Source organism: Rutidosis leptorrhynchoides, chromosome 2, assembly GCF_046630445.1.
Source record: "Rutidosis leptorrhynchoides isolate AG116_Rl617_1_P2 chromosome 2, CSIRO_AGI_Rlap_v1, whole genome shotgun sequence".
NCBI classification, from domain to species: domain Eukaryota; kingdom Viridiplantae; phylum Streptophyta; class Magnoliopsida; order Asterales; family Asteraceae; genus Rutidosis; species Rutidosis leptorrhynchoides.
This window is the reverse complement of record NC_092334.1, coordinates 517,590,821-517,613,001: the sequence shown is the minus strand read 5'-3', so window position 1 is coordinate 517,613,001 and position 22,181 is coordinate 517,590,821. Positions and strand designations below refer to the sequence as shown.

The 22,181-nt window shown below is 33.0% G+C and overlaps 1 protein-coding gene and 1 long non-coding RNA gene across 4 annotated transcripts; one reads left to right on the top strand and one right to left on the bottom strand.

Annotated features, from left to right (window-relative positions):
• The first annotated feature begins 7,944 nt into the window (after positions 1–7,944).
• On the top strand, positions 7,945–11,775 carry LOC139892854 (uncharacterized). Of its 3 annotated transcripts, XR_011774268.1 has the most exons (6): positions 7,945–8,205; positions 8,298–8,426; positions 8,820–8,890; positions 10,215–10,282; positions 10,411–11,537; positions 11,676–11,775. It is a non-coding gene; the product is annotated as an uncharacterized lncRNA (long non-coding RNA). The 3 variants fall into 3 exon arrangements; XR_011774266.1 differs by having other exon boundaries at positions 10,215–11,537; XR_011774267.1 differs by having other exon boundaries at positions 8,286–8,426; positions 10,215–11,537.
• Positions 11,776–16,469: 4,694 nt separating this feature from the next.
• LOC139892853 (uncharacterized) lies at positions 16,470–21,300 on the bottom strand. Its single transcript, XM_071875983.1, has 5 exons — positions 21,192–21,300; positions 19,677–19,799; positions 18,806–19,230; positions 17,846–18,182; positions 16,470–17,746 (listed from the first exon to the last, which is right to left on the bottom strand). Exons 2-5 carry the CDS (start codon positions 19,782–19,784, stop codon positions 16,664–16,666), a joined length of 1,953 nt encoding a protein of 650 aa, XP_071732084.1. The 5' UTR covers positions 19,785–19,799; positions 21,192–21,300; the 3' UTR covers positions 16,470–16,663.
• Positions 21,301–22,181: the final 881 nt, after the last annotated feature.

Sequence of the window (22,181 nt, the reverse complement as noted above, 5' to 3'; positions counted from 1 at the left end):
CTTGATGGTAAGTTTGTTCAACTCTCGGTAGTCGATACACAACCTGAATGTACCATCTTTCTTCTTGACAAACAAAACAGGAGCTCCCCACGGTGATGTGCTTGGTCGAATGAAACCACGCTCTAAAAGTTCTTGTAATTGGCTTTGCAGTTCTTTCATCTCGCTGGGTGCGAGTCTGTAAGGAGCACGAGCTATTGGTGCAGCTCCTGGTACAAGATCTATTTGAAATTCAACGGATCGATGTGGGGGTAATCCCGGTAATTCTTTCGGAAATACATCGGGAAATTCTTTTGCAATGGGAACATCATTGATGCTCTTTTCTTCAGTTTGTACTTTCTCGACGTGTGCTAGAACAGCATAGCAACCTTTTCTTATTAGTTTTTGTGCCTTCAAATTACTAATAAGATGTAGCTTCGTGTTGCCCTTTTCTCCGTACACCATTAAGGGTTTTCCTTTTTCTCGTATAATGCGAATTGCATTTTTGTAACAAACGATCTCCGCTTTCACTTCTTTCAACCAGTCCATACCGATTATCACATCAAAACTCCCTAACTCTACTGGTATCAAATCAATCTTAAATGTTTCGCTAACCAGTTTAATTTCTCGATTCCGACATATATTATCTGCTGAAATTAATTTACCATTTGCTAATTCGAGTAAAAATTTACTATCCAAAGGCGTCAATGGACAACTTAATTTAGCACAAAAATCTCTACTCATATAGCTTCTATCCGCACCCGAATCAAATAAAACGTAAGCAGATTTATTGTCAATAAGAAACGTACCCGTAACAAGCTCCGGGTCTTCCTGTGCCTCTACCGCATTAATATTGAAAACTCTTCCACGGCCTTGTCCATTCGTGTTCTCCTGGTTCGGGCAATTTCTAATAATGTGGCCTGGTTTTCCACATTTATAACAAACTACATTGGCATAACTTGCTCCGACACTACTTGCTCCGCCATTACTCGTTCCGACACCATTTGTTCCTTTCGTTCTATTAACCCCTGGTCCGTAGACCTCACACTTCGCCGCGCTATGACCATTTCTTTTACACTTGTTGCAAAATTTGGTGCAGAACCCCGAGTGATTCTTTTCACACCTTTGGCATAGTTGCTTCTGATTGTTGTTGTTGTTGCGGTTATTATTGTTGTTGGGATGATTGTTGTAGTTGTTGTGGTGGTTGTTGTTGTTGTTGTTGTTGTTGGGCCGTTTGTTGTAGTTGCGATTGATGTTGCGATTGTTGGGATAATTGTTGCGATTATTGTTGTAATTGCTGTTGTTGTTGTATTGGTGATTCTTATCACCGTTTTCCTCCCACTTTCTTTTGACTTGCTTCACATTGGCCTCTTCAGCAGTCTGTTCTTTAATTCTTTCTTCAATCTGGTTCACTAGTTTGTGAGCCATTCTACATGCCTGTTGTATGGAGGCGGGCTCGTGTGAACTTATATCTTCTTGGATTCTTTCCGGTAATCCTTTCACAAACGCGTCGATCTTCTCTTCCTCATCTTCGAATGCTCCCGTACACAATAGGCACAATTCTGTGAATCGTCTTTCGTACGTGGTAATATCAAATCCTTGGGTTCGTAACCCTCTAAGTTCTGTCTTGAGCTTATTGACCTCGGTTCTGGGACGGTACTTCTCGTTCATCAAGTGCTTGAATGCTGACCACGGTAGTGCGTACGCATCATCTTGTCCCACTTGCTCTAGATAGGTATTCCACCATGTTAACGCAGAACCTGTGAAGGTATGCGTAGCGTACTTCACTTTGTCCTCTTCAGTACACTTACTTATGGCAAACACCGATTCAACCTTCTCGGTCCACCGTTTCAATCCGATCGGTCCTTCGGTTCCATCAAATTCCAAAGGTTTGCAGGCAGTGAATTCTTTGTAGGTGCATCCTACACGATTTCCTGTACTGCTAGATCCAAGGTTATTGTTGGTATGTAGCGCAGCCTGTACTGCAGCTATGTTTGAAGCTAGAAAAGTACGGAATTCCTCTTCATTCATATTCACGGTGTGTCGAGTAGTCGGTGCCATTTTCTTCAAAATAGTTAAATGGAACAAGTTAATCATACAGAATATTAAGAGTAGTTAATAGTATTTCGTAGCATAATATGAACTCATTTATAAAAGCTTTTTCTTCATATTAGCGTTTTATAAGTTTAAATTCGGGTAGTACCTACCCGTTAAGTTCATACTTAGTAGCTAATATACAATTCAACTACTACAATTCTATATGAAAAACTGATTATAATAATATTTCACGTTCAAACTTTTATACAATATTTTACAAACTTACAATACCGCTTATTTTACATAAAGCATGAAATATAGCACACAATAACTTTGATACAATATAGTTGTGAAGACAATTCTAGCTAGTACACAAGTCGTTCAGCAAAGGCAATAAAGACACGTAATTCATACGTCCAGAAACAAGTCATGCATTCTAGTTTTACTAGGACTACTTCCCATCCTTGGTCTTGTGCAACATAACCGTTATGGCCGTTGATAAGACAGCGTGTTGTAACGTCATCAAAGGGACGAGGGTTACGTAATGTCCAACAGTCCCGTAATAATCTAAAAACCTCATTTCTTACCCCAATTACCGACTCCGTCACTTGTGGAAACGTTTTGTTTAATAGTTGTAGCCCGATGTTCTTGTTCTCACTTTGGTGAGAAGCGAACATTACTAATCCGTAAGCATAACATGCTTCTTTATGTTGCATGTTAGCCGCTTTTTCTAAATCACGAAGTCCAATATTCGGATATATTGAGTCAAAATAATTTCTTAACCCGTTGCGTAAAATAGCATTTGGGTTCCCCGCAATATATGCGTCAAAGTAAACACATCGTAACTTATGGGTTTCCCAATGTGATATCCCCCATCTTTCAAACGAAAGTCTCTTATAAACCAAGACATTCTTGGAACGTTCTTCAAATGTCTTACAAACTGATCTCGCCTTAAATAGTTGTGCCGAAGAATTCTGGCCGACTCTAGACAAGATTTCATCAATCATGTCTCCGGGTAGGTCTCTTAAAATATTGGGTTGTCTATCCATTTTGTGTTTTTAAACTGTAAAATAGACAAGAGTTAGATTCATAAAAAAAATACTTATTAATACAAGCAATTTTTACATATATCATAAAGCATAAGAACACTATATTCCATATATTACACCACACGAATACAACTATCTTATTCCGACTCGCTCGTTTCTTCTTCTTCGGTTTTGGTTCTTTTTGCCAAGTTTCTAGGGATATATGATGTTCCCCTAATACGAGCCGTCGTTGTCCACATTGGTTTAGAAAAACCTGGTGGTTTAGAGGTTCCCGGGTCATTGTTACAACTTAGGGACTTCGGGGGTTGACGATACATATAAAGTTCATCGGGGTTGGAATTAGATTTCTCTATTTTTATGCCCTTTCCCTTATTATTTTCTTTTGCCTTTTTAAATTCAGTTGGGGTAATTTCTATAACATCATCGGAATTTTCGTCGGAATCCGATTCATCGGAGAATTGGTAATCCTCCCAATATTTTGCTTCCTTGGCGGAAACACCATTGACCATAATTAACTTTGGTCGGTTGGTTGAGGATTTTCTTTTACTTAACCGTTTTATTATTTCCCCCACCGGTTCTATTTCTTCATCCGGTTCCGATTCTTCTTCCGGTTCCGATTCTTCTTCCGGTTCCGACTCTTCTTCCGGTTCCTCTTCGGGAACTTGTGAATCAGTCCACAAATCATTCCAATTTACATTTGACTCTTCATTATTATTAGGTGAGTCAATGGGACTTGTTCTAGAGGTAGACATCTATCACATAATATCAAACACGTTAAGAGATTAATATATCACATAATATTCATATGTTAAAAATATATAGTTTCCAACAAAAATGTTAAGCAATCATTTTTAAAGAAAACACGGTCGAAGTCCAGACTCACTAATGCATCCTAATAAACTCGATAAGACACACTAATGCAAATTTTCTGGTTCTCTAAGACCAACGCTCGGATACCAACTGAAATGTCCCGTTCTTATTGATTAAAAACGTTCCATATTAATTGATTTCGTTGCGAGGTTTTGACCTCTATATGAGACGTTTTTCAAAGACTGCATTCATTTTTAAACAAACCATAACCTTTATTTCATCAATAAAGGTTTAAAAAGCATTACGTAGATCATCAAATAATGATAATCTAAAATATCCTGTTTACACACGACCATTACATAATGGTTTACAATACAAATATGTTACAACAAAATAAGTTTCTTGAATGCAGTTTTTACACAATATCATACAAGCATGGACTCCAAATCTTGTCCTTATTTAAGTATGCGACAGCGGAAGCTCTTAATAATCACCTGAGAATAAACATGCTTGAAACGTCAACAAAAATGTTGGTGAGTTATAGGTTTAACCTATATATATCAAATCGTAACAATAGACCACAAGATTTCATATTTCAATACACATCCCATACATAGAGATAAAAATCATTCATATGGTGAACACCTGGTAACCGACAATAACAAGATGCATATATAAGAATATCCCCATCATTCCGGGACACCCTTCGGATATGATATAAATTTCGAAGTACTAAAGCATCCGGTACTTTGGATGGGGTTTGTTAGGCCCAATAGATCTATCTTTAGGATTCGCGTCAATTAGGGTGTCTGTTCCCTAATTCTTAGATTACCAGACTTAATAAAAAGGGGCATATTCGATTTCGATAATTCAACCATAGAATGTAGTTTCACGTACTTGTGTCTATTTTGTAAATCATTTATAAAACCTGCATGTATTCTCATCCCAAAAATATTAGATTTTAAAAGTGGGACTATAACTCACTTTCACAGATTTTTACTTCGTCGGGAAGTAAGACTTGGCCACTGGTTGATTCACGAACCTATAACAATATATACATATATATCAAAGTATGTTCAAAATATATTTACAACACTTTTAATATATTTTGATGTTTTAAGTTTATTAAGTCAGCTGTCCTCGTTAGTAACCTACAACTAGTTGTCCACAGTTAGATGTACAGAAATAAATCGATAAATATTATCTTGAATCAATCCACGACCCAGTGTATACGTATCTCAGTATTGATCACAACTCAAACTATATATATTTTGGAATCAACCTCAACCCTGTATAGCTAACTCCAACATTCACATATAGAGTGTCTATGGTTGTTCCGAAATATATATAGATGTGTCGACATGATAGGTCGAAACATTGTATACGTGTCTATGGTATCTCAAGATTACATAATATATAATACAAGTTGATTAAGTTATGGTTGGAATAGATTTGTTACCAATTTTCACGTAGCTAAAATGAGAAAAATTATCCAATCTTGTTTTACCCATAACTTCTTCATTTTAAATCCGTTTTGAGTGAATCAAATTGCTATGGTTTCATATTGAACTCTATTTTATGAATCTAAACAAAAAAAGTATAGGTTTCTAGTCGGAAAAATAAGTTACAAGTCGTTTTTGTAAAGGTAGTCATTTCAGTCGAAAGAACGACGCCTAGATGACCATTTTAGAAAACATACTTCCACTTTGAGTTTAACCATAATTTTTGGATATAGTTTCATGTTCATAATAAAAATCATTTTCTCAGAATAACAACTTTTAAATCAAAGTTTATCATAGTTTTTAATTAACTAACCCAAAACAGCCCGCGGTGTTACTACGACGGCGTAAATCCGGTTTTACAGTGTTTTTCGTGTTTCCAGGTTTTAAATCATTAAGTTAGAATATCATATAGATATAGAACATGTGTTTAGTTGATTTTAAAAGTCAAGTTAGAAGGATTAACTTTTGTTTGCGAACAAGTTTAGAATTAACTAAACTATGTTCTAGTGATTACAAGTTTAAACCTTCGAATAAGATAGCTTTATATGTATGAATCGAATGATGTTATGAACATCATTACTACCTTAAGTTCCTTGGATGAACCTACTGGAAAAGAGAAAAATGGATCTAGCTTCAATGGATCCTTGGATGGCTCAAAGTTCTTGAAGCAAAATCATGACACGAAAACAAGTTCAAGTAAGATCATCACTTGAAATAAGATTGTTATAGTTATAGAAATTGAACCAAAGTTTGAATATGATTATTACCTTGTATTAGAATGATAACCTACTGTAAGAAACAAAGATTTCTTGAGGTTGGATGATCACCTTACAAGATTGGAAGTGAGCTAGCAAACTTGAAAGTATTCTTGATTTTATGAAACTAGAACTTTTGGAATTTATGAAGAACACTTAGAACTTGAAGATAGAACTTGAGAGAGTTCAATTAGATGAAGAAAATTTAAGAATGAAAGTGTTTGTAGGTGTTTTTGGTCGTTGGTGTATGGATTAGATATAAAGGATATGTAATTTTGTTTTCATGTAAATAAGTCATGAATGATTACTCATATTTTTGTAATCTTATGAGATATTTCATGCTAGTTGCCAAATGATGGTTCCCACATGTGTTAGGTGACTCACATGGGCTGCTAAGAGCTGATCATTGGAGTGTATATACCAATAGTACATACATCTAAAAGCTGTGTATTGTACGAGTACGAATACGGGTGCATACGAGTAGAATTGTTGATGAAACTGAACGAGAATGTAATTGTAAGCATTTTTGTTAAGTAGAAGTATTTTGATAAGTGTATTGAAGTCTTTCAAAAGTGTATAAATACATATTAAAACACTACATGTATATACATTTTAACTGAGTCGTTAAGTCATCGTTAGTCGTTACATGTAAGTGTTGTTTTGAAACCTTTAGGTTCACGATCTTGTTAAATGTTGTTAACCCAATGTTTATAATATCAAAAGAGATTTTAAATTATTATATTATCATGATATTATGATGTACGAATATCTCTTAATATGATATATATACATTAAATGTCGTTACAACGATAAACGTTACATATATGTCTCGTTTCAAAATCATTAAGTTAGTAGTCTTGTTTTTACATATGTAGTTCATTGTTAATATAATTAATGATATGTTTACTTATCATAATATCATGTTAACTATATATATAACCATATATATGTCATCATATAGTTTTTTTTACAAGTTTTAACGTTCGTGAATCACCGGTCAACTTGGGTGGTCAATTGTCTATATGAAACCTATTTCAATTAATCAAGTCTTAACAAGTTTGATTGCTTAACATGTTGGAAACATTTAATCATGTAAATATCAATCTCAATTAATATATATAAACATGGAAAAGTTCGGGTCACTACATAGATTTAGGGTTTAGATTTAGTATTTAGATTGAGTTTTTAACACGAACGGTTTAGAATTTAGGGTTTAAGGTTTGGTGTTTTGGTTTTATGGAATAAACCCAAAATACCAAATCGTAAACCCTAAACCCTAAACTCTAAATCGGGCCAAATTTTGCTTCACAAAACATGGGGAAAAAAAACGTTCATATTCTTCACGAACAATATTATCTTGAATGTTATTTTTGTCGATCGTTTTCCCGCCTAAATAATAACAATCATCACGAAGTGTCTCTTCTAAATGTTCATATTTTCGTGTAATCTTGATGCCAGAAAAAAAAACGAAAAAAAAAAAATTTTGCTTCCCCCCGCTTCCCCCCGATTGGTTACTTCCCCATTGATCCTGCCCATATATATATATATATATATATATATATATATATATACACTTTACAAAGCGTACAAAGCGTAAAGTTAATGCTGACGTGTCACTCTGCTAATGACTCTTGCTAATTACATCCACGTGTTAATCAACCACTTAATCATGATTATTTCGCCTAATTATAAAATAAATAAATAAAAAAGCCGTCAACCTGCAAAAACCGTCCCCTTCTCTCTCTTCAAAAGTGAAAACCCCCATACCCTTTTCATCATCGATTATGCGTTCATACCGCCGTATTAGGCGTCTCTACTATCACCAATGAATTCACAACGTTTTTCTCTACATAACCATACAAATTTTATATATTAACATGATCACCTACCTTCTTCGCCATTCTCACAGCAGTAATTGATAGGTGATGGCTCAAAATTAGGGTTTCTGGTTGATTCGTTAAAATCGGCTGAAGTTTTGTGCGAAAATTCGCGGTTCAGTCGATTAAATAAGCTTTGAAGCAATTAATTTTAATCATGGCCAGCACTGTTGAAGGAATCAGCGAAAAAGAATCTAAGGTAACTTATCCATAACTTAATCATGTTATTCTGTAGTTTATAATCATGTTATTCACCTAATAGTGTTATTCACCAAATAGATGAATTTTCAGATCGATAAATTTTATGATTTTGACGAAGCTCTTTATCAGAAAGTATCTTGTGCGTTTGGGGACAAATTTTTTTTTTTTATTGAAGACAGGAGGTACCAGGTTTGTTTATAATTCTAAACCTTACTTGAGGTATTCTACTTGCTTCTTAGTGTTAATGCTTTTGATTTTGTATATTACCTGACGTTGTGTGAACTAATATTTTTAAGAAAATTATATATGGAATAACATGTGATACTTCTCTTGCGTCAATTTTCCTTGAACTATATGATGATACTAAGACCATTTGGTTTCTATTTTCCAAATGGTACCTTGACTATATGATGCATCAATTTTCCTTGACCATTTAGTGTCAATTTTCATTGCATCAATTTTCCTTGAACTATATGATGATACTTCTCTTGCATAAATTCTCTTGCATCAAATGGTTGTGTACTTCAGCTTATATTAGTTACAAAGCATGGTTCATTTACTTTATTTTATGTAGGTTAATAAAGTTTATTGTATATTTTGATTCTTACAAAGTTGCAGCTTTAATAAGAAATTGCTTCTTGAGAAAAGATGGAACCTTGACTTCTTTGGTTAGAGCTGTAAAGGTTAGTAGTTCAGTTTTAATTTGTTAGAGGTGGTAATATCGACCCGTTTACTTGTGCACGGGTTCATATGGTTTCTTTATTATTATTATCTATCGAAACAAATGAGAATTTAGCTTAAAATTTACAAATACAGATTCTTATAAAAATATTGTGATTTTAGTATATTTTGTATACCAATTTTTAAATTAAAAAAAAACTGCAGTACAAGTGCTTCGAGTCAGTCTGACCCTCTTATCATCTTCATAAAACTTGGGGTCATAGTATCATCATATTGTACATGACTGAGTGATTGGTCTGTTCACTTTTTTATTTTAAGTTTGTTTAGACTTCTATAGTTTGTTTGGTTATGGACTAAAGAAACATTTTATTATCTAATAGGTGTTTTGAATAGGATGTTTGTGAATTGGTTCGTTGTTCCTTTAAATTATTTATTTGTAATACGTGTTGTGAATTGTGAAAACGATGGTTGTGAATTGTGAATAGAATGGTTTTCTTATTTTTATTTGTAATATGTGTTGTGAATTGTGAATAGGATAGTCTTTAAGTTATTTATGCGACCAGGTTGTGAATTGGTTCGCTACAAGAAATGGTGTCAAAATGTTAAAATAGCAGTGAGTCAGGTAGTTGCCATGGACTATTTTTACAGGTGTCAAAATGAGTTACAAGAAACGGGTCATATTTTAATACTGTAGAAAGGTTAATTTTTACTTAAGCAAAATAACATATACTTTTATACATAACATTTTGTCAGGTTGCATATCACTTTGTTTCGACAAATTTGACCACTTCCACTCAGCATATATGTCCAGTTTTATGTAGCATGTTTTACTACTTTTACTTACCAAATTTCTTCCAACTTAACTAACCCTAGGATCCGGATATGTGTAGAGCAAAATGCATTTTTTAAGGTAACTGCAAGGCAATTTGTTATGCTATAATAATAGTCAATCTTCACTTAAGACTTATTTTCTTTGTTAACTCATTTGACCACTTTGACTTTTTACTAAAACAAAATGTCATACACTTTTAAATATAACAATTTATTAGGTTGTACACCACTTAGGCTTGACAAGTTTGATCAGTTTGAGTTTTCATAGTTGACCAGTTTTACTTAGCAAATTTGACCAATATGATTTATTTTTCATAGTTGATCACTGAGTTAGAGTTACAGTTGTTATTTCAAAATTCTGACCAATTTTACATACTTGATCAGTGAATTAGAGTTTTTATTTTCCTAATGTACAATAAAATTATTGTTAGAGTTACAAGTTCAGATGGCTAGAATGTGTTTGATTTTTGCGTTAAATTTTGTATGTTGTTGCAGATGACCTTTAGTCAATGTGATATCGTGTAGTCCACCGGACGGATGTTTTAATCAACTTAATCGTGAAGGTATGTCCCATGTCACCTATGTAGGCTACCGGGAGAACCGTGTTGCCAATTGGTAATCACCAATGACCACCTCTATTTGGTTTATCTTTTTTACATTATTTTCTTTATGTTTGATGTTGTTGGTGAAGGTTTTGGAACTACGTTTTACCGTTGATCAAGTGTTCTACCTCATCTCTAATTACTACATAGATATTTTCGAAACAATTGAAGTGTCTGCATGATTGAATCTAGCTTGAATCGATCCAAACTTGTAGGTAACCTGGTGAAAACTATTTTCTACATGTACTGCAACGAAAAAAGCAGTTCAACCTCCAAGTTTTGTTATATAAAAGCCTTTAAGCCTATACCTTATATTCGTTAGTAGAATATAAATATGCCCTGTTAATACATTTTTCTTCTTTTTGATGAATATTTGAATAAGGTTTTTAAAAGGAAAGAAGTAACAGCACAGGTAGGCAATATTTTTCAGAATAATATAAACCTATACTTTCAGCAGCCTTTTATCATTTTGACCCGTTTTCTCTCAAATTAATATCTGTAATAATGATATGAGACTGAAGTCTTTTAATAGATGTTTTGTGATATGAGACGGAAGTCTTTCAAAGTTTGGAATAATCGCTACTCGGGGAGTACTCAGTCGGGACTTCTTTGTATCTCAGGGAGTACTCGAATGTTGACCATGTTTGACTTTGACCAAGTATGATTTTAACCATAAAATATCGAGTTTTGACCAATATTTACTGATTTTTAAGCAATCCTGGGATTAGGCCAAGTTTTGACCGATTTTCTGAGTAAACCCAATTTTTAGCTGACTTTGACCTAGCACTCGCTGAAGAGGCATTGCAACCATTAATAAAAGCGTTCCCTAATTTCTACAATAAATAAGATCTTTTTAAACCCGGAGAGCTAAGACCATTGCAAACAAAGCTTCAATTATGGGTGCCCTTGATTACATTGTTTCAGAGAACAATGAAATTTTCATGCCATCGCGCGGAGGAAAATGGGTCATGCGATTCAAGGACACATAGCGTATGCAGGGCATAAAAAGACGATCATGCCCAATAAAAAAAAATTGTTATCTTATTTTCTGAACCCTTTGCTTCTAGAAAAGGAATTCAATAATATAATATTTGATGTGCATTGTGATTCTGTCAGTCGATGATTAGAACTAATAAAGTGGGACCTGATGTTACTAGTATCCAATACCTGAATGTATGCGCAACGATACAATGAGTCAGTGAACTTTTATGAGAAGGTATATATTCGTCTTTTTGGTCCAGAGATCAATATTATATTTTTCCGTTTTTGTTTTTTGTTTTTAATTCTGAACGACATGCTAAGTCGTGTCACAATTTATTCATAATAATTGCACAATCGACTTTGTTTTGGACAGGTATTAGGATAAAGTAATGTTGAGTTATCTTTTAGGAATGGAAATGAGGAATGGAGTTAAGCAGGAAAGTCATGCAATATTGATTTCAGTTAAGGTACTACAACTATTGTAGTGACCCGAACTTTTTCATGTTTATATATATATATTAAATGAAATTGTTATTTACATGATTAAGTGTTTCCAACATGTTAAACAATCAAACTTGTTAAGACTTGATTAATTGAAATAGGTTTCATATAGACAATTGACCACCCAAGTTGACCGGCGATTCACGAACGTTAAAACTTGTAAAAACTATATGATGACATATATATGGATATATATATATAGTTAACATGATATTATGATAAGTAAACATATCATTAAGTAAACTAACAATGAACTACATATGTAAAAACAAGACTACTAACTTAATGATTTTGAAACGAGACATATATGTAACGATTATCGTTGTAACGACATTTAATGTATATATATATCATATTAAGATATATTAATACATCATGATATCATGATAATATAATAATTTAACATCTCATTTGATATAATAAATATTGGTTTAACAACATTTAACAAGATCGTTAACTTAAAGGTTTCAAATCAACACTTACATGTAACGACTAACGATGACTTAACGACTCAGTTAAAATGTATATACATGTAGTGTTTTAATATGTATTCATACACTTTTAAAAGACTTCAAGACACTTATCAAAATACTTCTACTTAACAAAAATGCTTACAATTACATCCTCGTTTAGTTTCATCAACAATTCTACTCGTATGCACCCGTATTCGTACTCGTACAATACACAGCTTTTAGATGTATGTACTATTGGTATATACACTCCAATGATCAGCTCTTAGCAGCCCATGTGAGTCACCTAACACATGTGGGAACCATCATTTGTCAACTAGCATGAAATATCTCATAAAATTACAAAAATATGAGTAATCATTCATGACTTATTTACATGAAAACAAAATTACATATCCTTTATATCTAATCCATACACCAACGACCAAAAACACCTACAAACACTTTCATTCTTCAATTTTCTTCATCTAATTGATCTCTCTCAAGTTCTATCTTCAAGTTCTAAGTGTTCTTCATAAATTCCAAAAGTTCTAGTTTCATAAAATCAAGAATACTTCCAAGATTGCAAGTTTACTTCCAAGTTTTCTAAATCCATTCCAAGTAATCATCCAAGATCAAGAAACCTTTGTTACTTACAGTAGGTTATCTTTCTAATACAAGGTAATAATCATATTCAAACTTTAATTCAATTTCTATAACTATAACAATCTTATTTCGAGTGGAAATCTTACTTGAAATTGTTTTCGTGTCATGATTCTGCTTCAAGAACTTTCAAGCCATCCAAGGATCCTTTGAAGCTAGATCTATTTTTCTCATTTCCGGTAGGTTTATCCAAGGAACTTGAGGTAGTAATGATGTTCATAACATCATTCGATTCATACATATAAAGCTATCTTATTCGAAGGTTTAAACTTGTAATCACTAGAACATAGTTTAGTTAATTCTAAACTTGTTCGCAAATAAAAGTTAATCCTTCTAACTTGAATTTTAAAATCAACTAAACACATGTTCTATATCTATATGATATGCTAACTTAATGATTTAAAACCTGGAAACACGAAAAATACCGTAAAACCGGATTTACGCCGTTGTAGTAACACCGCGGGCTGTTTTGGGTTAGTTAATTAAAAACTATGATAAACTTTGATTTAAAAGTTGTTATTCTGGGAAAATGATTTTTATTATGAACATGAAACTATATCCAAAAATTATGGTTAAACTCAAAGTGGAAGTATGTTTTCTAAAATGGTCATCTAGACGTCGTTCTTTCGACTGAAATGACTACCTTTACAAAAATGACTTGTAACTTATTTTTCCGACTATAAACCTATACTTTTTCTGTTTAGATTCATAAAATAGAGTTCAATATGAAACCATAGCAATTTGATTCACTCAAAACGGATTTAAAATGAAGAAGTTATGGGTAAAACAAGATTGGATATTTTTTTCTCATTTTAGCTACGTGAAAATTGGTAACAAATCTATTCCAACCATAACTTAATCAACTTGTATTGTATATTATGTAATCTTGAGATACCATAGACACGTATACAATGTTTCGACCTATCATGTCGACACATCTATATATATTTCGGAACAACCATAGACACTCTATATGTGAATGTTGGAGTTAGCTATACAGGGTTGAGGTTGATTTCAAAATATATATAGTTTCAGTTGTGATCAATACTGAGATACGTATACACTGGGTCGTGGATTGATTCAAGATAATATTTATCGATTTATTTCTGTACATCTAACGGTGGACAACTAGTTGTAGGTTACTAACGAGGACAGCTGACTTAATAAACTTAAAACATCAAAATATATTAAAAGTGTTGTAAATATATTTTGAACATACTTTGATATATATGTATATACTGTTATAGGTTCGTGAATCAACCAGTGGCCAAGTCTTACTTCCCGACGAAGTAAAAATCTGTGAAAGTGAGTTATAGTCCCACTTTTAAAATCTAATATTTTTGGGATGAGAATACATGCAGGTTTTATAAATGATTTACAAAATAGACACAAGTACGTGAAACTACATTCTATGGTTGAATTATCGAAATCGAATATGCCCCTTTTTATTAAGTCTGGTAATCTAAGAATTAGGGAACAGACACCCTAATTGACGCGAATCCTAAAGATAGATCTATTGGGCCTAACAAACCCCATCCAAAGTACCGGATGCTTTAGTACTTCGAAATTTATATCATATCCGAAGGGTGTCCCGGAATGATGGGGATATTCTTATATATGCATCTTGTTAATGTCGGTTACCAGGTGTTCACCATATGAATGATTTTTATCTCTATGTATGGGATGTGTATTGAAATATGAAATCTTGTGGTCTATTGTTACGATTTGATATATATAGGTTAAACCTATAACTCACCAACATTTTTGTTGACGTTTAAAGCATGTTTATTCTCAGGTGAATACTAAGAGCTTCCGCTGTTGCATACTAAAATAAGGACAAGATTTGGAGTCCATGTTTGTATGATATTGTGTAAAAACTGCATTCAAGAAACTGATTTCGATGTAACATATTTGTATTGTAAACCATTATGTAATGGTCGTGTGCAAACAGGATATTTTAGATTATCATTATTTGATAATCTATGTAAAGCTTTTTAAACCTTTATTTATGAAATAAAGGTTATGGTTTGTTTTAAAAATGAATGCAGTCGTTGAAAAACGTCTCATATAGAGGTCAAAACCTCGCAACGAAATCAATTAATATGGAACGTTTTTAATCAATAAGAACGGGACATTTCAACTATCATTATAGTAAAGAATGGAGTTGGATAGAAGCGACATGAGTGCTTTTGTTCACATACAGTTGTAATCCTTACATGTGATATGTGTAAAGCAAAAAAACTTAGACATATTATCTTTAGTTCATCTACAAGAATAGTTTTCATACTCTCTTTATCATACCGTCAATTAATATAACATGTACGTTTCCATTTTGTTTGATTAAGGGTCGCCGTGCAACGCACGGACTCTTAAAGGCTAGTATGTATATATATATATATATATATATATATATATATATATATATATATATATATAATAAAATAAACGATAAATAGACTTATATGAAATATATCAGATATAAATGCCAATAAATTAATTAATTAATTAAAATTTTATGTATAGATTTCAACGTTGTATACATTTTATTACATATATTGTAATAATTGTAAAATTGTAATATACAATACTGTTTAAAACATTCTAAGATAAGAGTTGTGTTGTATTACTTTACTAAAATATCAAATCTCAGTTTTGTATCAAGTATAACATGTGTAAGAACTAAAGTGTAAATACTATATAACTTTAGGAGTAATTAGTGAAAAACATTATAATAGAAGAGTTAAATCGTCTTCAACGTCATAAAATATATAGAAACCCTTAAATTAGATTTTGACTACTAAAGCATTTAAATAAAAGCTTTGAAAGCTCTTAAATAAAACCCTCAAATTGAATTCGGAAAGGGCATTCTTGTGATTGAACTTAAGATGATTGAACTTAAGGCAAATCATACATAAGGTTGAAAAATGGTAAATAATCACAATCAAATGCTACTAAGAAGATTTAGGGCAATGGGGTGATTGCCCCTCCTTTCTTTCACTAGTCTTGATTGTGTGCTCTTTTGAAGGGTGTTTTTATTTTTATGGAAATCCCTAGATCCTATAAAGTTTATCGATTTTATCAATAAAAAAAAAACATAAAATTATAATTTCGGTCAATAGATTACACTTTGACAAACTTTGATTTTTAGAGAGATTTTGTATTTTGTTCAACTCTTTTCTTAGTTAAGTAACTTTATTTTATGCTTATATTGAATATTAAATATTTTTCTATTTTTCTATTGCAAGTCTAATTTGATTTAATTAATATTATAACTTTTTTTTAAACTTAAATTTAATAATAATTTTAAGTAACAAAAGTAAAAGCAATAATTTTAACAAAAACAAAACCTTCCACTTTGAGCTATATCAAACATTTTGGGCTCACTTTTTATTTTAAATTGTTACTCTCTCCGCGTTTATTTACTCAATCTAATTTCTATTTCTAATCTAATTCTAATATTAAAAATAAACTAAATAGTAATATAATAATAATAATAATAATATTTAGTATCATAAAAAAAAAATTGAAAATATATAAAATTGGTAAAGAGAACCTCAAAAAACTACAAGAATAGATCAATCTCACCAGCCTACGATATACAATACAATTGGTTTGTTTATAGCTTGACACAGTGAATAACTATATTTAGTGATCAACCCCCCACAAAAACCACATTTACCTACCAAATATAACTATACAACTCGGTTATACATACTACAATTTTACTCTTATAGTACAATTTTACTCTTTATGTACTTGGTCTGGTATAATCATCATAAAAGGAACAAGTTCGAATAGGTACGTCACCACCTGGAAGGGAACTGTATCTTATATACGGTGGTAGTCCTGCACTCTGGTGCAAGCGATCAGCACTCCTCGCGTACCTGTCACCTGTTAATCGTGGATCAACAGATGGCCCATCACCCAATCTTGGATCAAACGCAGACTGATCAACGCCTAATTGTAGATCAACGGGCGGGCCCACACCTGATCTTGGATGAAGGGAAGACGAGGGCATACCCACATCCAATCTTGGATCACGCGCAGATGGGTGCATAGCATTTCTTGGGTCAAGGGCAGACGGGGGCATAATGGATCTTGGTATAGAGCTAGATGGGGGTAGTCTAGGAACTTTGGGCATGGTTTCATGATACGGGAAGGTGGGGACCATGCGATAACGATCATCCAAAGAAGTAGCTGATCTAGAAAGGGGTTCTCTATATGGGCTAGATTTAGTCAAACTTAATCTAGGATCAAAAGTCAACGAGTTGGTTCGAGGTGTGGTTCCTCTGTATTCGTAATCAGTTGGCAACTTAAAAAGGTCAGCAGAGTTAAAAGGAACGGTGAAGTTGTCCTGGGATCTATAAGTGGGAGTAGGAGGACCATTTTGTAATAATGGAAATTTGTCAAGATTCTGTTTTAGTGATAATCTTGCCTGTTGAAGTGCTTCGAGAACAGATCCTAATTCGGCAGAATTTTCCCGAGTTCCAATAGTGGGTTCATACAACTTACCTGAAGTTTGTTCTTCGTTATATAACAAGCTACTGTCTTGAGAAGATGAAACTTGATTTGGGCTGAATTTTCTGAAGGTACCCTGCAAGTCTGATGGACGATTTTGAATATCTGAAGTTTCACTGATCACGTAACTGTTCGTTTGACCTGGTATGGGTTCACTGTTGGTTTTGGGTTGTTCACTAAAGTTGGCATCAATTTCTTGACTTTCAGGGGCAAATTTGTCAGTAGAGCAAAGTGGAGGCGTAGCCAGGACCGGAGCCTTGCTTTCATCTCTTTCTTCTGTTACGTCTGAGTGGGTCCCAGGGTCACATGAATCCTGAAACCATTCAAGATCGACAGGATCGAAATCCAACTTTAGACTATGTTTTAGATAAAAAAAAAGTAACTTGCATGTGTAAGAAACAAGAGAACATACGGGCGGTGATCCGTTATTTTCCCTGAACTTATCCTCCCATTCTCTTTGAGCCTTTTCCTCTTCTTCAAATCGCGCTATAAATTGAGCTTGATGTTTTAAAGCTTTTTCCATGGCTCTTTCGGTTTCATAAACTTGAACAGGGCGCCCGTTACACAAAGCAGTAGGAACTTCCAATGTATCTTTCTTCTCATAAATATCGAGTTCTTCTAGTGAGGTCTCAGCTCCGACATCAGCACCGACATCAGCAGAGTTTTGAACATCTTCTGAATTGGTTCGCCCTGGGTCTTCATTTTGACCATTAGTCAAATCCTCATTTTGAGAACCATCTACTCTTGACCTGGCACAACAGTTTGATATTATTTTATTAATAAATAATAAAATAAATAATAATATGTTGTCGATCTTGCCAGTCTGAAAACATGATATTACTCTATACATAAAATAGGTGAAACATGTGATTTTTTATATTCAAAGACACGAATTTGTTAAAGCATTACAAAACGTAGTAGAAATGTTATGATATTCAGCATTAGCTGGAAAACTATATGTCATCAAATTTACACCTATATCTAAATTGATAATATCAACACTGAAGTTGAATTAAGACGTTTAGCTGGTTTTAACGTAAACATGCATATATACATTACATAATAATTATAATTATAAAATCAATGAATAAAAGGATTTACAAGGTTAAATGCCTTATAGATAAACTTTGAGTGACTAGTAACTCATTTGACATGTTCCCCTATTAGCTAGTTTTTTCATTTGACCTGTTATAGATATAACTCAACCCAAGTCTAAACAAGTCAACCCATTCATGAATCAGTGGGTCAAAATTGTCACCTCCTGTTTATATTAACAGTTCAAAACTTCAGATGGGTCAAAATTAATGGATCATATTATATATTTCAAAACTTCAAATAAAGAATCCCAGTATAGACGAGAATGAAAGCTCACCTATGTTCTCTGTGTCTTATCTGGCGACAAGATTTACCAACACGTCTCGGAGAGGAACCCGTTGACGTGAAACTATTGCGTCTTCTTCTAGAAGCATCCATGTACTTCTTCTCAAGAAAACGAGACGATGAATTTTTACTGCTTTTCCATGACAGGCTCCTGCCATTAACCGACGAAGATTCAACCTCGGAACCTGAAAAACCTTCCATATCACTTTCCCGAACTTTTCCATTTTCTGATGTTTCCACATGATTACCATCCTTGTAATCACTCGACGTTCCTTCTTGATCAGTGCTCGAATCAAACGGTTCAGAAAGATCATTTCTGCCATGACTCTCTAAAATAGCAAGAACATCGATTGTTGCCTTCCCTGCCTTCTTTCTTTGCAAGGACACAAACTTCAGCTGCTTTTCCAACTCCGTTACCTTTTTAAATTACAAAATGCAGAAGAACGTGATAAGATTCTCATTCTCATCAACATTATAATATACAATACAATTTAGACCCATGTATGGCTATATTTGGGTTATATTTTTCCTCTGATTGTTAAAACAAATGAACCTAAAATATTTACATTGGTAACTGCATATACAGGTCAAATATCCCCTAACCTCCTAAATCATTCTATGTAAAACATATTTGATAACATTTTTTATTTTATGAACTTCAAGAACAGAAAAGACCCATAATTGTTTGTTTGTCAACCTGACACGACAACAAGCCAGACTCACCCGTTTCACCACCCTAATGTATCAACTATACCAGATAACATTACTTGAGGAATTGTGGATAGAAAAGACTAACGAAATTTTGTATATGTGTATATGAGTGCAAGTAAGTTTTCAAACATCAAATTTGAAATTAAGCCAACCCTTTTAGCCAGTTCATTAGCTCGCTGTTTTGCGGTTCTTGAGACAGATCTCTCGGCCAGCAATTGTGCCCGAAGGTAATCAATTGTCTTGGCAGTTGAGTCCTCCATTATATTATTGTATTCCTAGAATATAAACATGGAAAACGTAAGGACCATAATTGTAACAATTATTTCACTTGTATTACATATCCATGTCCATCATGGACAATCACAAGTTCACAACTTAACTAGCAAATCCATTTATAACCCTGCATCTTGATACAGAAAACTATCATAAAAGATATCCAGTGACTGACTACAAAAATAAAATAAAATAAAATCAGCTCAAAATGCTAGATTATCATAATCATGTTCTAGCTGGCATCAATGATCTCATAAACATTCTACAATCTCAAATTTTCAATATATATATATATATATATATATATATATATATATATATATATATATATATATAGTGGTAGGATCAAGAGGGAAGTAACCATTCGGGGGGAAGCGGGGGGAAGCAAAAACTTTTTTTTTTTTCGTTTTTTGAAAAAACTTTGTTCACGAACATTATAGATGAGATGAAAATATGAACATTTAGTAGAGACACTTTGTGATAAATGTTTTTATTTTGGCGGGAAAACGCTCGAAGAAATAATATATATCAATTATCGTGTTTTTCGAGCGTATTTTGAGGTTTTAGCTATTGGGGTTTAGATATTAGGGTTTAGATATTAGGGTTTATAGGGTTTAGATATTAGGGTTTAGAAATTTAGGGTTTAGGGTTTAGATTTAGGGTTTAGATTTAGGATTTAGATTGAGTTTTTAACACGAACGGTTTAGAGTTTAGGGTTTAGGGTTTGGTGTTTTGGGTTTATGGTTTATGGAATAAACCCAAAACACCAAACCCTAAACTCTAAATCGGGCTAAATTTTACTTCACAAAACATGAAAAAAAAACGTTCATATTCTTCACGAACAATATTATCTTGAATGTTATGTTTGTCGATCGTTTTCCCGCCTAAATAATAACATTCATCATGAAGTGTCTCTTCTAAATGTTCATATTTTCGTGTGATCTTGATGTCGAAAAAAAAAAATTTCAAAAAAAACGAAAAAAAAATAAAAAAAAAATTTTGCTTCCCCCGCTTCCCCCGATTGGTTACTTCCCCATTGATGCTGCCCCTATATATATATATATATATATACACCTTGCTTAGCAAACATGAAAAATCAAATCAAACCTTTTAGACTTCATATTGCATTATCAGCAACAAATTCAATTAACTTACAAAGTTACGGTAGATAACCTAAAGTATAATCTCCACAAAATAACAAATCACAGCAGTAGAAATTCAATCAACAAAATAACAAAATTAATCGATCTAACCGGAGATAACTAAGCATCGGTTGAAGAAACCGTAGGTACTACTATTAAAACATTAGATCAACAAATTTATATATAGAATAAGCGAAATCGAAGTGATCAGATTGATAAACATATGCAATCGGAAATAAAGTATAAAATTACCTTCTAAAAGTAGAATTCCATAAAGATTAGAAACCCTAACGAAGGAGATTTTGGAATTTATCTAAATTTGGTACTTTTGTTTTTGTATGGTAATGGTAATGGTAATGGTAATGGTAATGGTAATGGTATTTGTTGGTCTAGTGACAGTGAGCTTGGAACAAAGGGAGAAAGTTCTTAGTTGTCTAAAAGTCAAAAGGGTTGAAAGTGACAAAACTAATACAGAAGAGACTAAAATGTAATAGTAATAAGTGATGTTGCAGAAACTCGCTACTCCGGGAATAATCGGTCGGTACTTAGTAGAGTAATCGGTAATTCGAGAGTGAATCGTGGATTAATTGGATTATACTTTCTACACTTAAATATTGTATTTCAAAAAATTATATGTGTAGATATAAAAGAAAACCGTAAACATAAACATATATACTCTAACATAATTGTTTAAAATCGTTCATTTTGTTCAAAGGTTTTAAATTCTATTTAAATTCATGTTAAAATGTTGACAAATTTTGACTTTGCCCAACTATGATTACTAAATTCGATTTTAACACATTAACCCTACGTTGATTGATTAATTAGACAGATTTTGAAAAATCAAATGAACTACTCTTAAAAATGAGTAATGGGATTAATCGGAGTTTTTTACAACATCGAGTATAAGTATAAGGTGATTCTCAACGCGATATCGTCCTAGGTTGCCCAGCTCGTCACCCAGGCACGACGGCAATAGCCAGCCTGCCGTCCTCGTCGCCCTCCCGAGCATCATGCTCACTTTGTCATTTTAATATATGATTCGAGCACAGGGAATTTGAGGGAAAAACGACCGTTTGCTTTTTGCAACGGATAGTTTTTAATTCTTTAATTTTTTTTAACATATTTAATTAATCTATAAATATATCCATTTTTCATTCATTTTTACACACACAATCTTCATTTCTTCATATCTTTCTCTCTAAATCTTTCTCTATAATTTTATATATTTTATAACATGAG